Source organism: Ovis aries, chromosome 1 (assembly GCF_016772045.2).
Source record: "Ovis aries strain OAR_USU_Benz2616 breed Rambouillet chromosome 1, ARS-UI_Ramb_v3.0, whole genome shotgun sequence".
NCBI lineage: Eukaryota > Metazoa > Chordata > Mammalia > Artiodactyla > Bovidae > Ovis > Ovis aries.
In genome coordinates, this window is record NC_056054.1 from 232,814,173 (window position 1) to 232,831,360 (window position 17,188).

The following is a 17,188-nucleotide window of genomic DNA, read 5'->3' on the forward strand; positions in this document are numbered from 1 at the left end:
GTATTCCCATCCCTTGAAGAATTTTCCACAGTTTGTTGTGATCCACACAGTCAAAGGCTTTGGCATAGTCAATAAAGCAGAAGTAGATGTTTTTCTGGAACTCTCTTGCTTTTTCGATGATCCAATGGATGCTGGCAATTTCATCTATGGTTCCTCTGACTGTTCTAAATCCAGCCTGAGCATCTGGCAGTTAACAGTTCACATAATGTTTAAGCCTGGCTTGGAGAATTTTGAGCATTACTTTACTAGCATGTGAGATGAGTTCAGTTGTGTGGTGTTTAAACATTCTTTGGCATTGCCTTTCTTTCAGTGAAAATTGACCTTCTCCCGTCCTGTGGCCACTGCTGAGTTTTCCAAATTTGCTGGCATATTGAGTGCAGCACTTCCACAGCATCATCTTTTAGGATTTGAAATAGCTCAGCTGGAATTCTGTCACCTCCACTAGCTTTGTTCATAGTGATGCTTCCTAAGGCCCACTTGACTTTTAATTCCAGGATGTCTGGCTCTAGATGAGTGATCACACCATCATGGTTATCTGGGTCATGAAGATCTTTTTTGTATAGTTCTTCAGTGTATTCTTGCCACCTCTTCTTAATATCTTCTGCTTCTGTTAGGTCCGTACCATTTCTGTCCTTCATTGTGCCCATCTTTACATGAAGTGTTCCCTTGGTGTCTCTAATTTTCTTGAAGAGATCTCTAGTCTTTCCCATTCTATTGTTTTCCTCTATTTCTTTGCATTGATCACTGAGGAAGGCTTTCTTGTCTCTCCTTGCTATTCCTTGGAACTCTGCATTCAAATGGGTACATCTTTCCTTTTCTCCTTTGCATTTAGCTTCTCTTCTTTTGTCAGCTATCTGTAAAGCCTCCTCAGCCAACCATTTTGCCTTTTTGCAATTCTTTTTCTTGGGGATGGTCTTGATCACTGCCTCCTGTACGATGTCACGAAGCTTCGTCCATAGATCTTCAGGCACTGTATATCAGATCTAATCCCTTGAACCTATTTGTCACTTGTACTGTATAATCGTAAGTCATTTGATTTAGGTGTAGTGGTTTTCCCTACTTTCTTCAATTTAAGTCTGAATTTGGCAATGAGGAGTTCATGATCTGAGCCACAGTCTGTTCCTGGTCTTGTTTTTGCTGACTCTATAAAGCTTCTCCATCTTTGGCTGCAATGAATATAATCAATCTGATTTTGGTGTTGACCATCTGGTGATGTCCATGTGTAGAGTCTTCTCTTGTGTTGTTGGAAGAGGGTGTTTGCTATGACAAGTGCATTCTCTTGGCTAAATTCTGTTAGCTTTTGCCCTACTTCATTCTGTACTCTAAGGCCAAATTTACTGTTACTCCAGGTGTTTCTTGACTTCCTACTTTTGCATTCCAGTCCCCTATAACGAGAAGGATTTCTTTTTGGGGTGTTAGTTCTAGAAGGTCTTATAGGTATTCATAGAACTGTTCAACTTCAGTTTCTTCAGCATTACTGGTTGGGGCATAGACTTGGATTACTATGATATTGAATGGTTTGCCTTGGAAATGAACAGAGATCATTCTGTTGTTTTTGAGATTACATCCAATTACTGCAGTTTGGACTCTCTTGTTGACCATGATGGCTACTCCATTTCTTCTGAGGGATTCCTGCCCACAGTAGTAGATATAATGGTCATCTGAGTTAAATTCACCCATTCCAGTCCTTTTAGTTCACTGATTCCTAGAATGTCGACACTCACTCTCGCCATCTCCTGTTTGACCACTTCCAATTTGCCTTGATTCATGGACCTAACATTCCAGGTTCCTATGCAATATTGCTCTTTATAGCATGGACTTTACTTCCATTACCAGTCACATCCAGAACTGGGTGGTGGTTTTGCTTTGACTCCTTCTTTTCATTCTTTCTGGAGTTATTTCTCCACTGTTCTCCAGTAGCATATTGGGCACCTACCAACCTGGGGAGTTAATCTTTCAGTGTCCCATTTTTTGCCTTTTCATACTGTTTGTGGGGTTCTCAAGGCAAGAATACTGAAGTGGTTTGCCATTCTCTTCTCCAGTGGACCACGTTTTGTCAGAACTCTCTGCCATGACCCATCCATCTTTGTTGGCCTTACATGGCATGGCTCATAGTTTTATTAAATTAGACAAGGATGTGGTCCATGTGATCAGTTTGGTTAGTTTTCTGTAATTGTGGTTTTCATTCTGTCTTCCCTCTGATGGAGAAGGATAAGAGGCTTATGGAAGCTTCCTGATGGGAGAGACCGACTGAGGGTAGAAAATGGGTCTTGTTCTGATGGCTGGGGCCATGCTCAGTAAATCTTTAATCCAATTTTCTGTTGATGGGCAGGGTGGTGTTCCCTTCCCTGTTATTTGACCTGAGGTCAAACGATGGTGGAGGTAATGAAGATAATGGTGACCTCCAAAGGGTACCATGCAGGCACTGCTACATTCAGTGCCCTCAACCCTGCAGCAGGCCACCGCTGACCCATGCTTCCACTGGAGACTCCTGGACACTCATGGGTAAGTCTGGGTCAGTCTGTTGTGGGGCCACTGTGCCTTTCTCCTGGGTCCTGGTGCACATAATGTTTTGTCTGTGCCCTCCAATAGTCTGTTTCCCCAGTCTTGTGTAAGTTCTGGTTGCTCTATGGTGGGATTGATGGCGACCTCCTCCAAGAAGGCTTATGCCATAGCCAGGTCTACTGCACCCAGAGCCCCTGCCCCTGCAGCAGTCCACTGCTGACCTGTACCTCTGCAGGAGATACTCAGACACAATTCTGTCTCCGTCTCTGTGTGTTCTCTGGGTCCTGGTGTGCCCAAGGTTTATTTGAGCCCTCTGAGCATCTCTGGTGGGTATGGGGTTTGATTCTAACTGGGATTTTGCCCCTCCTTTCATCTTGCTGGGGCTTCTCCTTAGAGATATAGGGTTGACCAAAAAGCTCATTTGGATTTTTCCATAAGATGCTACAGAAAAACCTGACCAAACTTTTTTGGCCAGCCCAAGAAATAAGCTTCCCGGGTGATATGATCTGACCCTCATTTCCCAGTGAAGGGAATCACATCCACGTATCCTCCTCTCACCATTCTTAGTGGTATTGTCACTGTTAGTAACTCACTAAGAGCCTGTGGGTTGTGGGGTCTCCTCAAAAGAATTTCTTCTCAAGTTTGTTGTTAATGATCAACCTCCTTCTGTGGAATTAGTTTTTATTTTGATGACAGTGTAAGTGGCAAGTGTTTCCTTGACCTTTCTGCAAGTGGGTGAAGCAGACCTTTGAGGAAGCTGATAAGAATGGCGATGGCTTATTGAACATTGAAGAGATACACCAATTGATGCACAAACTAAATGTCAATCTGCCCCGAAGAAAAGTCAGACAAATGTTTCAGGTATGTTTTCGCAATGGGATTGACCTTACGTAAAATACACTTTGGAGGGTAATGGTATACTGAGATATTTCAAAAGGCTATTTTGTCTTGGTGGAAGCTAATATTACCTGCTGTATATTGTTTTGTTTTTCTTTGAAGACAGAGGCATTTTATTTCATCAGAGAAAACTTCCCAAACTTAACATGCATCCACAATTTCACTTCCTAAAATGTGTTATTTTTGCCATTTTCAGAGTGATTATAAGCACTTTACTTGACAGTTTAATAATGGGGTAAATAGGATGAAGTCCCTTGGAGAGGATAAGATCTCATCTATCAATCTCATGGTCTGTAATGAGGATCAGAATAAGGACTAAATAGTGTGAAAAATTAGCACTTGTGGAACTCCTCAAGAGCCCTCTATTTTGTTTCAGAGGAGTTGAGGATTTTAGAATCCCTAAGATTTGGAAGTGCTGTATCACTCCTGCCATTTAGGGAGCTCTCCAGAAATTCACTCCACTGCTTGTTGGTGTTAGATGAGATGTTCTTTCCCTGTTTGAAAGTCCTGGAGGAAAATTCTTAGACCCAAATTTATCCTGTGTCCCCCAGCTCAGATTGTACTCAGTCTTCCATCTAAGATGCTGAAGTGAGTTCTATTAAGTTAAGATTGGTGCAAAGAGAGTGTTCAATTATTAGTAATTCCTAGAACATTAATTTTGGAAAGGCTTTTATTTGAAGATAAGTCATATACCTAATTCATGTGTTGTAGTAATTTGCTAAGTGAGTAGGTAGTTCATATTTTTTATGTGTAAAATTAAGTAAGAGGGTTATATTTTATGGTTAATGCATTTTGCTCCCTTTGTTTTCTGACCTCCTATTATCAGAGGTGGTAAGGGCGGAAATGACATGAGGGGTGAGTTGCAACAGTGAATGGAAGATGGAGGCTGGCTTTGATCTGTGACCTCTTACAGTTACACATCCTGTGGTCCTGTCCTTGGAAGCTGGAGATAGTTTGCACTGTGGGAACTTGGTCCCATTGCACTGAAGAGAAAGGAAAGAAGAGGAAGGAATGAGACACAGTATGAAAGGAACTAGAGATGGAGAGAAGGACTTTGGAGGTGAACTGAGTTGTCACAGAGTGAACAGTCTGTAAACTACATGGAAAGGTTCACCATGTTCCTGGCACTCCCTGTGACACCTAACTTTTGTCCTGTTGTGAGCCCCATCTCCCATCTGTTCCTTTTCATAGATGTTCATCATACAGGGAGAGAGAGCCCTGATTAAATCAGAGAGGGCACACTTATAGAGGGGGGCAAAGTCTATACTTACAAAAATAATGATCTGGGAGTACTTTTTGGAAGTAAGAGAAGTAACATTCAATTTTGACTTATTTTTACTTCTGTATTTTTAACCCTCTTCAGACACCTTTTGTCTCTAATGCACACGTATTTTGAGGATAAACCATGAAATGTTTCTGTTAAAAGTCTTGTGAGTTTCAGAGTTAATACTTCAGAGAAGTTTTTTTTCCCCCAAAACTTTAAAATTCTTATTTTTTTGTATTGGGGTATAGCCAATCAACAATATTGTGGTAGTTTCAGGTGAACAGCGAAGGGACTCAGCCATACACATACATGGATCCGCTTTCCCCCAAACCCTCCTCCCATCCAAGCTGGCACATAGTATTGACCAGAGTTCCATGTGCTATGCAGTAGGTTCTTGCTTGTTATCCATTTCAAATATAGCAATGTGTACGTGACTTTCCCAAAGTCGCTAACTATCCCTTTCCCCTAGCAACCATAAGTTCATTTTCTAAATCTATGATTCTCTTTGTTTTGTAAGTTCATTTGTATCATTTCTTTTTAGATTCCACATATAAGGGACATCCTATGGTATTTTTCCTTCTCTGTCTGACTTCACGCAGTATGACACTTTCTAGGTCCATTCATGCTACTGAAAATGGCATTATTTCGTTCTTTTTAAAGGCTGCGTAATATTCCATTGTATATATGTACCACATCTTCTTTATTCAGTCTTTTGTTGATGGATATTCAGGTTGCTTCTATGTCTTAGCTATTGTAAACAGTCCTGCAATGAATGTTGGGATGCATGTATCCTTTTGGATCATGTTTTTCTCTGGATATATGCCCAGGACTGGGATTGCAAGGTCATATGGTAGCTCAGTGTTTAATTTTGTAAGGAACCTCAATACTGCTCTCCATAGCAGCTGCACCAATTTACATTCCCACCTACAGTGTAGGAAGGTTCCCTTCTACTTTGGAGATGTTTTAAGAAAGCACTAAGGTCTCTTTTTGTGACTTTGAATTTAAAGATTGAAAGACTTCTCAAGCAAGGAGTGACTGGAGAAGTAGCTGGGCTTCTAGTGTAAATATAGATTATTTCTACCATAGATTTTGCATGTAGCTCAGGGTGGAGTAATGGGAACAAGAATCTTAGTTTTATTTTAAGGAGCATATTCTTTTCTTTCTTTCTTTCTTTCTTTCTTTCTTTTTTTTTTTTTACTGAATTGCTGGTAAAGACATTAAATCCTTCCTGGAATTTTCTTTGCCTTCTTGTTGCAGTGCAAGATTCAACTTATTTTTAAAAAGTAATCTGTTAGGGTATGGATAGCTTCTTTTGAAGTCTTTGAGGCTATTGCTTAAAACCTCAGAGTGGTACTGTTCTTAATGGTTTAGGCATTTCCAAAGAAATCTTGAAAAATGTATAATCTCTCTATCCAGGGTTATAAATTCTGAAAAAACTACAGCAGAAATATGAACATTAGACATACTTTCTTAGGATGCAAAGACTACAGCCAAGAGCCTGAAACACCAAAATTGTTGGTATTCTGTAGATCAGTCTATCACTGCTTTTAAAATGACAGAAGGAAACAGCAATCAGCCTCAAAAAGAAATTCTGTGTGATGTAAATATCGGTCTAAGTGTTTGTTCATAGTTGACGCAAAGTTAGATGAGTTTAAAAAGATATATTTTTATACACACTGACTTTCAAAGCTATGTTTAAAACCACATACCAGCTGACTATATGTCGCAAAATCTATGTATTTCAAAATGCCATTCATCCCCTGTCAGTTTTTGTTTAGTTTTACAACTGTGTTCACTTAGAATAGAGAACATATAAATGGATTGGTTACTCATTATATATTCCCAGTAGTTTTATGGTTTTATGACAAATCCAGCCAGTCAGAAAGCAGGTACATGGTAAAAGATCCTTGCTCAATAATTACTAGGAGCAAATAATTTCAACTAGAGATAAGTGCAAATGGATTTTTCAGGCAGGGAGGTACCAGTGATGCTGCTGGCTATAAGAGCAATAAGCTATCTATGTAGAATTAAGAAATTCTTTTATAGGTAAAAGTTACATTTGATTGAATCACAGTTTAGAAGCTGATAAGAGACTAGTATTTTCATGATATATTGAATGTATTTTCTCTTTTGCTTATGATTAATCTTCTCCAAGATTTCTTTGATTAGTTTTGTCAAAAGACCAGCTTTTGGCTTAATTGCTCACCTTTGATGTTATATCTTCTTGTTTTCTATTTTGTTTAGCTTTCTTCTTTTGCTCATAAGTTATTTCCTTCTATTTTCCTTAGCTTAACTTTTTAATAGCTTTTGGAGTTGAATTGTTAGCTCACCTGATTTTAATTTACCTTGCTTTCTAATAAGTTGAAAACTTCAAGTTCCCCTCTAACTACTGCTTTAGTGTCATCACACAAGTTTTAATACGTGGTGCATGTGTTTCCTTCTGTTTAATTTCCTATTTAGAAATGGTTGTTTCCAGACAAAGTTTTTTAAGCTTTCTTTGTTGCTTTATAAATTTACTCTGGTCAGAGAAATTCGTTTTTATAAAGTTGATTCTTTATAATTTGAAACATTATTGTGGCCTAATGTATAGTCAATTTTTAAATTGATCCATGTGTTCTTGAAAAGAACATGTTTACCATTTGCAAAGTGGGCATTAGCTTTTTATTGTAAATATTATTTCCCACTGCTGAATTTCCTATTTCAAACTCTTACTGCTTTATTTTTTCTATGCCTCTTTCAGGAAGCTGATACAGATGAGAATCAGGGAACTCTGACTTTTGAAGAATTCTGTGTGTTTTACAAAATGATGTCTTTGAGACGAGACCTTTATCTGTTGCTTTTGAGCTACAGTGACAAGAAAGATCATCTAACTGTGGAAGAACTGGCTCAGTTTTTGAAGGTGGAACAAAAGGTATCATTAGACTGTTGCACTGAACGTTTACTTAAAAATACTTGTGAAAGATACATGGGTTTCTCTTAGGGCTGAGTGTAGGTATATTTTAAATTTAAGTTAGAAGGGTAGATATCACAATTCCAAAAAAATCTTATCTATGAGGTTTTAAAAATGTGTTCCCAGCAGCTTTAGAGAAATTGAATTAGTAAATTGAACACATACATAATTTTTAACCTTAAATATGCATATTTTTCCACAAAGTGGTGACTACTGTCTGGTGTTTTTCCTTTTAGGTACTATAGTGATATTTTCTTTATGTTAGTAATATAGCTAGGTATTTATTAACTATGATGTAATTCTTTTTAAAAATTATTTATTTGGCTGTACTAGGACTTACTAAGTTGCAGCATGTGGGATCTAGTTCCCTGATTGGGGATCAAACCTGGGCTCCCTGTATTGGGAGCATGGAGTCTGACTGGACCACCAGGGAAGTCTCCTATGACATAATTCTTTTTTTTTAGTTGGAAGATAATTGCTTTACATTGTTGTCTTGGCTTCTGCCATATAACAATGTGAGTCATCCATAAGTATACATATGTCTCCTCCCTTTTGAAACTCGCTCCCCCCACCCCCAGCCCATCTAGGTTGTCACAGAACACCAGCTGAGCTCCCTGTGTTACATAGCAACTTCCCATTAGCGATCTGTTTTATGTATGCTAACACATGTTTCAATGCCACTCTCTCAATTCATCCCACCCTTGCTTCCCTGGTGGCTCAGAGGTTAAAGCGTCTGCCCGCAATGCGGGAGACCCGGGTTTGATCCCTGGGTCGGGAAGATCCCCTGAAGAAGGGAATGGCAACCCACTCCAGTACTCTTGCCTGGAGAATCCCATGAAGGGAGGAGCCTGGTAGGCTACAGTCCATGGGGTCACAAAGAGTCGGACACGACTGAGCGACTTCACTTCACTTCTCCTTTCCCCACTGGGCCCACAGGTCTATTCTTTACGTCCCCATCTCTATTCTTGCCCTGCAAATAGGTTCTTCAGTACCATTGTTTCTAGATTCCATATATATGCTTTAATACACAATATTTGTTTTTCTCTGATTTCCTTCACTCTGAATAATAGGCTCTAGATTCATTCACCTAGAACTGACTCAAATTTAGTCTGTTTTATGGCCGAGTAATATTCCATTGTATATAGGTACCACAAATTCTTTATCCATTCATCTGCCCTATGACATAATTCTCAACTAGCAAAATAGTACTTCATTGGTAAATATCTTCCCTCTCACCTTTCCTTATACATCTCTTCCATATGGCTGTGCCTGAGTTGTATACTTTATAATAAACTGGTAATAGAACTAAAGCACCTTTCTGAGTTCCATAAGTCATTCTTGTAAATCTTAGAAACTGAGTCACAGGAACTGACAAGGACTTTCTCCTTAACTAAACAAACTCTAGGCAGGCTCTTTGGAGCCACTTTTTCTACTGGGTTCCATCGTTTGGCCTTGCCCTTAAGAATCCAGTTGTAGCAATAATTCTTAAGTCTGTTTAACAAGAATCTCTATCCTTGACATCTTGTCACCTTCGATGTCTGATAAAATTCTTCATCTACCACTATGTCCTGGTGATATTTGATCACCTTGGCCTGCGTTTCAGGAAGAACCCTATTAGGCTAGGTAGCCATAATCCCCACTTCTGTCTGGGATTTCTTCCTCTGATCCCTGTTCCTTGGCTGTAAATCTCTGCTTGTATTCAAAATTGAATCAGTTCTGTACTGGGTTCTCCTTTCCCCTTTTTTCAGTAGTTAACTGATTAAAATCTGTTTTTAGTTTTAACCCACTTCCAGTTCTGATTATTCCTTGACAGAACTCCCAAATTTGTTAATAGGTCAGGTAGAACTGGGGTAGCCTAAGCACCTCATTTGTGGCTGGCATCTGAAATAGGGGCAGCCTGTGGGCCTGAGTCTTGTGAGGTCTAATGCTAACTCCAGGTGGTCAGTGTCAGAACTGAACTGCATCATTGGAACCCAGTTGGTGTCAGAGAATCAGAGATTCGGTGGTGTCAGAAAAAAGACACTAGACCTGGTAATATTTTACTTTGTTCCATTACCACCATCACATACATTTTAGGCATAACAGATTTATAAATTTCATTGTTGCTTTCTTAAGGATTAAGCCAGACAGTATTAGCAAAATGTTTTATCATAATCAGTTACTAAATTAGTTTGATAATTTGGCAAAGGCTGAGCTTCTCCATTAACAAAGTTAGCTCTAAGACAAGTAGAAAATGGGAATGGAGTAATAGAAGAATTTTTTTTCCCCCAGAGAATATGCGTTTCTAAATCTCTATTACCCTGTTTCTTGCAATTGTAACTACTCCTGCTTTCTCATCAGAAGAACCCTTCCTAGTATAGTAGAGAGACCATTAGACGAGGGGTCTAGAAGATCTGCATTTTACATCTGGCAAGTTGTTTTTTTTTTGGTTTTTAAACTTCGAGGATAATTGCTTTACGATATTGTATTAGTTTCAGTAAGCTTTATTGGTTGGAGAATCTTACATAGGCCAATCAATATTGTTTTTGAGCCTTGGTTTCCTAAGCTGTAAAAAGGGGAGTTAATACCTACTTTCCTTACCTCACAGTGTCAGATTGAAAACTGATAGGGGTGATGAATGTGAAAGCCCTTTGACAGAGATATTTGAAAGCACAACAGTGTGAAAAATTAAAATGTTTAAAGATGTTGACTTCAAATTCATTTGTGCTGGTGGAATTTACCCAATCTAGCTGAACAGCAGTAGTGGATATCACTTGCTAAGGGGCACGTATTTTTTCCTCCTTTTGTTATATTGACATTCAATCAGCAAATTTTAGTTGGGCAAAATAGAAGCCACTGTTCTGTGACTTCTGCTCCTGGCAGGTGATTACCCATTTCCAGTTTAATTTTCTAAAGTAGCTTGAAGCTACATGTGGATTTAACACAAAATAAATTTTAAAAATTATCGTGTATCAAGAGGCATAAACCATAAGGAAAATATTAAGTGTTCTGAAACTTTTATATGTGGTCCAATATATCAAACATGATAAAATGAATGTCAGGTTCAAACTCAGAAAATGCAATATACAAAAGAGAGAAATAGTGAATTTCCCTAGCGTAGAAAGTGCTGTACAGACTATTGAGGGGAGAAGTGAATACTCAGTAGAAAAATGTGCAAAACATAAAAAATTTTACAATGTCAATAACATTAAAAATGTTCATCCTTCACTAGTAATTAAAAAATGTGAAGTAAAACCAAGAGACCATTTTTCAGCCATCAAATTAATAACGGTTAAAATATAGTATGAAACATGGTATACATATATTTCTGGTGAAGTTGTGAAATGATCCAATCTTTCTATATGGTAGTTTTATTATTTATCAATTTTTACATAATATATAAAACTTCGACCAATCCATTTTACTTCTAATAATTCATCCTAAGGAAACAGTTGTGCATAGAAAAAAGTTATCAAGTTGTACATTTCAGCATTTTTTAACAGAGAGAAAAATTGGACATAATCTAAGTGTGCAGCAGGAGTCATTAGTCCAGGGTTTTGGGTTTTGAATTGGGATTTTCACAGTGTAACAAATCTGAGGCAATTTGGTGATCTGTCTGGCAGTAATTCATTCGTTTCTGATGGCATCAGATTAGTGTAGACACCAGAGTATTCAAATTTTACAGATTTACTCAGTTGTGAAATGAAATATCACTGCTGGCCACATATGCTGTCCAGGATTATGGGAATTCAAATATTGGCCTGTAGGCCAGACATTTTTATTTCACTGAAGCACTTTGAAAATTGAATTGATGACTTTGACAAGTCCAACTGCTGTTTAATTAGGACTTTCATCCTTGAAATACCATGTGCCCAGAGAAATTTTCACTGTCTTTTATATCCATGAAGAAGTGCCAGTTAGGAAAAAGCCAGTTGGCTGGATTTTCCCTTCTGTCACTTCCTTGCATCCACAGATCAATATCACACGCATCCATTAGTCTGTGGTTCTAGAGTACAAGAGTTGATTGAGACCCTTTTCCAGTTTTTCTATTAAAAAACATTTAAATATATATATGCATATATGTATATTTTAAGTTCTATAGTATTGTGTTGGTTTCTGCCATACAACCGTGCAGATCAACCACAATTATAAATACATCCCCTCCCTTCCTAGACTCCCCCACTACCCCCATCCCATCCCTCCAGGTCATCACAGAGCAGCAGACTGGGCTCTTCCTGTGCTACTCAGCAACCTCCCAGAAAGGGATAGACCTAACAGAGAAGAAAGGGACCAGCCATCCGTCTTCTACCTGATTGTGTGTAATTGATGCTGCCGTCTTCATTCATCCCACTCTCTCCCCGCCTCGCTGTATCCACAAGTCCGCTCTCCACATCTGCATCTCCATTCCTTCCCAGGGGCTGAATGTATTTTGTGTTTGATTCTTCTCAGAGTTTTGGTTTAGGAGTAAAAATCTGATTTCATTCCCTCCACCCTCCTCGACAGCCTTTCTTAGCAAGCCTTTACATTTTTTCTAATCCTTTTGTTTCTTATGTATTGAAGAGTGAGGAAGAGAAGGCAGGAATATTGAAGCATCTTTATAATTTGCAGATGCTTCTAGCTCTTAACCAAGAGCAAAGGCACTGCCATAGATGAGTCAAAAGCAGATTTCTATTTATGTATGGCTTTTTATCTGAAATATGCATGTGGTTGGTTAATTCCAGGGGAATTTTCAGAACTTTTGTGATCCCATGCTAGAAGGCCCTCTTCTTATTGAACTTTATATGACACAGACCTATATATTATCCCTTTCTGGTGGTTCCAACAGTTGCTTATTTTCCTTTTTTTTTTTTCTTTTTTTCTGTTGAAATATACCCTTGATTCTTCTGATCCAATTATATAAGTGTCATTTTCCCCCTCTCCCTTCATTACCCTTTACTGAATCCAGACTGGTTTGGTGAGAGTCATGATCATTCTAATATCACCTCTCTTGTGGGAAATAATTATAAATTCTTCTCTGCTAGAACTATCCCTTTCTGGTGTTAGTGTTCCTTTATCTTTTATTTTTAAAGCATTCTCCTCATCATAAAAAGCATTCCATTAAGAGCCTTTCCCAAATCTGTTTCATTTTTCTTAATCATTTGCAATTAAAGCAGTTGAGAGACTGTTCAGAGTAATTGTGTCTTGTAGTATTTTTTCTCTTGAATACAGTCCCCAAAAGACATTTTCTATGAAATAGCTTTGTGTTTAAATGCTTTGAAATTTGTACCTTAATTTTTGGATGAGTTAGAGTAGCCATTTTGGGGAGATAAACAGTTATCGCGGTTGTCTTTTTCAGTTGGAAACTGAATGACCATTCATCTAGAGATGTTTCCCTGCTCCCTCCTGAAACTGCCAAAAAAAAATAGTAAAAAGACCCCTGCTCCCTGTAAAACCACAAGGAAAAAGAGAGTAGGAGAGGATACAGAAACAGCAATATCTTGAAACTTGTCTGATCTAAAGGAGACCTCAGAGCACTGAAACCCAAGCCCACAGAGCAAGAAACCACCAAACATGTTCATTTGCCTGAAGAACCCAAGAAAGCTCAAGAATGAAATTCATGCAATACTCTGAAAACAGGAGAGGAGCAGGGGTTGAAAGCACAAGCGTTGGTTGGAAGTCTGATCCAGATGATGCTGGGGCTCCAGATCCTCTCCCCTCCCCGTGGTAGCAGGGCAGCTGTCCCTTCTACACCCTGGCATGAAACTGAAGCTAAGAACCGGAGGAGGGTGGACCAGAAGACTCTGGACTAAGTCATGCCAGGCACACCCGAGTGAGGGCCCTGAAACATAGGAGATGTGTCAGGCAGTTTTCAAAGATGGCTACAGTAGTCCCCGTGTCCCTGTATGTGTGTTGCTGTACAACATGACTTTGCTTCTCTGCCTGTCAAGAAGTGGAGTCTATTTTTCTGCCCCTTGAACCTGGGCTGACTTCGTGACTTGGTTTGACTAGTGGATTATTGCATTATTAATGTACAAGGAATGTAAGCTTCAGAGCCTTGGCAGTTCCCTTTGTCCCCTGTTGGGGCTGTGAGACTATCATGTGAGGAAGCTGGGTACGTTCTTCGAGGAGGAGAGACCGCATAAGGAGGCCCAGCCAACAGCAACTGCAGTCATGTTGGTGAAGCCATTTTGGACTATATGACTGTAGTCATGTGACTAGCTGCCTATTTTTACCTAGAAACCACCCAGGTGAAAACAGAATAATTGTGTGGCTGGACCCAGTCCCACTTACCATCCTACATAGTTGTGAACAAGTTAGTAGTGGTTGTTTTAAGTCTCTTAAGTTTTGGAAATGGATAATGAGTACAAAGATTAAGTGAATATTTATGAGCTGAACTGAACTGAAGTGTGAGAACCACAGTCCTCTCCCAATGTTCAGATCTTGGGTTTATCCCTTCCAAGTAGGACACTGGAAAAATTTCCTTAGAGGAATATTACAAACTTTGGTAGGTTAAATAGTAGCTTGAAAAGATCCGTCCAAGTGCTAACTCCCTGTATCTGTAAATGTGACCTTATTTGAAAGTAGGGTCTTTGCAGATGTACTAAAGGGTGTTGAGATGAAATTATCCTAAATTTCGTGTGTACTGTAAATCCAGTGATGAGTGTCCTTATAAGCAACAGAAAAGAAGACACAGACACACAGAAAGAAGAAGGTGGCTATGTGAAGATGGAAGCAGAGACTGTAGTTATGAAGCCTCAAGCCAGGGTTTGCCAGCAGCACCAGAAGCAAGGGGAGAGAAATGGAATGGATTGTCCCCCTGTGTCTCCAGCTCTAGGAGATAAACTCAAGGGGAACCTCCCCACCCCCCACAAAGATATTTACATCAGAAATTTCCTAAGAGTCCCACCGGAGAACTCTACAGTGAAGCTTACTAGTCACTAAGCTCTGCTCAAGAACACAGCTTTCAACCAATTTTTCCTTGCCTTAGTTTTAAGTAGGTTTTTAAATAGTTGATTTAAAAAATGAGCTTTAAATAACCAGGGCTTACCACACATTTGAGGAAATCCTCTGCTATAAAGAAAGAGACAAAGGCAAACAAGTAACTCAAGAAACTTAGAGGAAAGAGACAATGCAGGGAAGGAAACTTTAGAAACTGACATTAATGCATTAGAGTAATTAAAAAAGTTGCCTCCATGAAGAAAGAGCAAGGTGCTATGAGAAAAGAAGACTCAGAGGAAGAGAAGAGCAGGGAACTACATTTGTTAGTTGTCCTAGATGAAGTTGAGAAAATTTCCCCAAAAGGAGAATATACAGCAAAGAAATAGATAAATAAGAAGAAAATAATTAGATTAATCCTGAAGGTCTGCTATCTGAATGATAGGAGTTACAGAAAAAGATGAGCTAGAAGGGAGGATATTTATCAAACAAGTAATTAAAAGATGATTAGCACCAAAAGGTAGGGGTGTCTAAACTGCTGACATCCACTGAGTGCCAAGCACAGTGAATATAGAAAGATCCACATAGAGACAAATCACAGTGAAATTTTGCAATGCTAAGGTTAAAGTGAACCCCTAAAAGCTTGCATAAAGGGGGAAAAATCCCTTACCAAATTAACAAACAAAATAGGTCCTCTGGAAAGAATTGGAATCAGAATGGCTTCAGACTTCTCAACAGTAATTCTGGAAGCCAAAAAAAAAAAATTAAGCAATGATTTCTGACCTAGAATTTTCTGCCTGGCTATGTCAACCAAATGTGTGCACAGAATTAAAAAAACAGATAACACACAAAAATACCTACAAGAAATAAATGATTTTCTTCTCAAATGCTCTTCGATAAGAATGACACAATGAAGTTAGGACAAAAAGCTGAGTAAGTTCTAGAACTCAACCAGCCTGGAAGGAGGACCTTTATAGAGGAGAAAATGAAATTCATGGATTACCTGTTGCCTTGATGTGGAAAATAATACTGAGATACCATTAGAGTCACTGGGAAAAATTTGTGATAGGAACATTGTAAACTAAACAGATGGGTGGGAATTTCAGCAATTAAATCAGAAAAAAATTCTAGAGCAGAAGCACAACCAGATTATACAGTAGACTCAGTGTTAACATTTGCATACCCTGGAGAGTTATATTAGCAGTTTAGTAAAAATTAAAATATAACTCTAGTAGGAGGATGGATGGAGAAAGTTTTGCTGGCCCCAAAGAGCTGTCTTTTTTTAAAAACAGTAAAAAGATATAATGTTTAAAGTGTATGAAACAGGAAATAGCATCATATACCTAATAATTAAGAAGATAAAGACTTATTCCACAGGAAGTATCTAGAGATGTTGGCATGATTACCTCTGGACAGTGGCTCTATATATATAGAGGGGAAATTCTGCTTTTAGCCATAAACACCTTAGTTTTGACTGGCTTAATTATGAATATGTTACTTTGGTAAAAATAAAGGGAAGAGAGTTTAGCCATGTTGAAATTCTTTACAAATTATATTATGACTTTGTGTTTGGGGAATCATTCCAATCTGGAATTATCAAAGAAGTCAAATGAGTGGATTTGAAAGTTACAAAAATTTCAGAAGTTAAGGTAAAATGTGGGAATTTCAGTTATACTAAAAAAAATACTCACTGTGGAAAGTATTTCAATTTCTCAGTAGAAATACAGAAAAACACCCAGACAATAGATATAACATAAAAGAAAAAGCTTTGGACTTGAATTCAGAATGTTGAAATTTGAAACTTTGTTCTGCTTTATAACGATTGTTTGATTGATTGTGATAGGTAACCATTCTTTGTGTCCATTTTCCTACTTACAAGATGAAGATAAAAATACTAAGTTTACCAGAACTATAAAGATTATGGATGTAAGAACTTTTAATAAACTGCACAGCATTGATTACATTATGAATATGTTATCAAGTTTTCCTCAAGTTCTTTTTTACACCATTTGCCTTGTATAGAATAAACAGTCATCAGTGTTAAGAGACAGTGAGGGGCTCTGATATTGATAGCAAACAAGACTTTCAAGTGAACTCCATGGGAAAGAGGAAGAAAATGTTCCTATTTCATCTTATCCTTCATGTCAAATAGAACACAAAACAAGGGGGGAAAGGACACTAAAGAGTATTAACGTATGTTGAACCTTCATTCATACAGTGAAATCCCAATATAACTTTCCAAGTGAGGTCTGGAAAACTCAATTGTGTTAAGTGCAGGATTTTGCTCTTGGGAGGTTAATTAAAAGAAAGCAAGGCTGGAAGAAGGATGGGAACTGATTTGCTTACATTTCCATCCTCATTGTTATGAGGTTTTACTGTATTTCAATGAGTTAACCCTTAATACTTGTATTTTCGATTAGCTCATTAATTTTATATGGTGCTCAGAAAATTGTGGGCTTTCTAGAATGCCTACTGATATTTTCACTAATTTAATGAATACTTTTCAAATATGATGATTTTCATCAGCACATTCTTTGTGTTTTGAGCTAGTAACATGTTCTCATGGGCAATTAACTCCATCCTAGGATGCCAGGATTTTTTTTTCTTGTTGTTTGCTTGAATTTTGTTTTTAGATCTCGCAGGCTCCTGGTAGACTGAGGCTAGTGCAAGGCCCTGAT

At 38.3% G+C, this 17,188-nt stretch overlaps 1 protein-coding gene across 5 annotated transcripts in view; it reads left to right on the forward strand.

Moving 5' to 3' along the window:
* PLCH1 (phospholipase C eta 1) overlaps nt 1-17,188 on the forward strand; it is a 254,393-nt gene that overhangs the window by 156,658 nt on the left and 80,547 nt on the right. For all 5 annotated transcript variants that reach the window (XM_060394436.1, XM_060394445.1, XM_060394448.1 and 2 more), the window contains exons 5-6: nt 3,236-3,366; nt 7,407-7,577. In XM_060394436.1, coding sequence (XP_060250419.1) covers nt 3,236-3,366; nt 7,407-7,577 — 302 coding nt within the window. The remainder of the gene's footprint in view (nt 1-3,235; nt 3,367-7,406; nt 7,578-17,188) is intronic.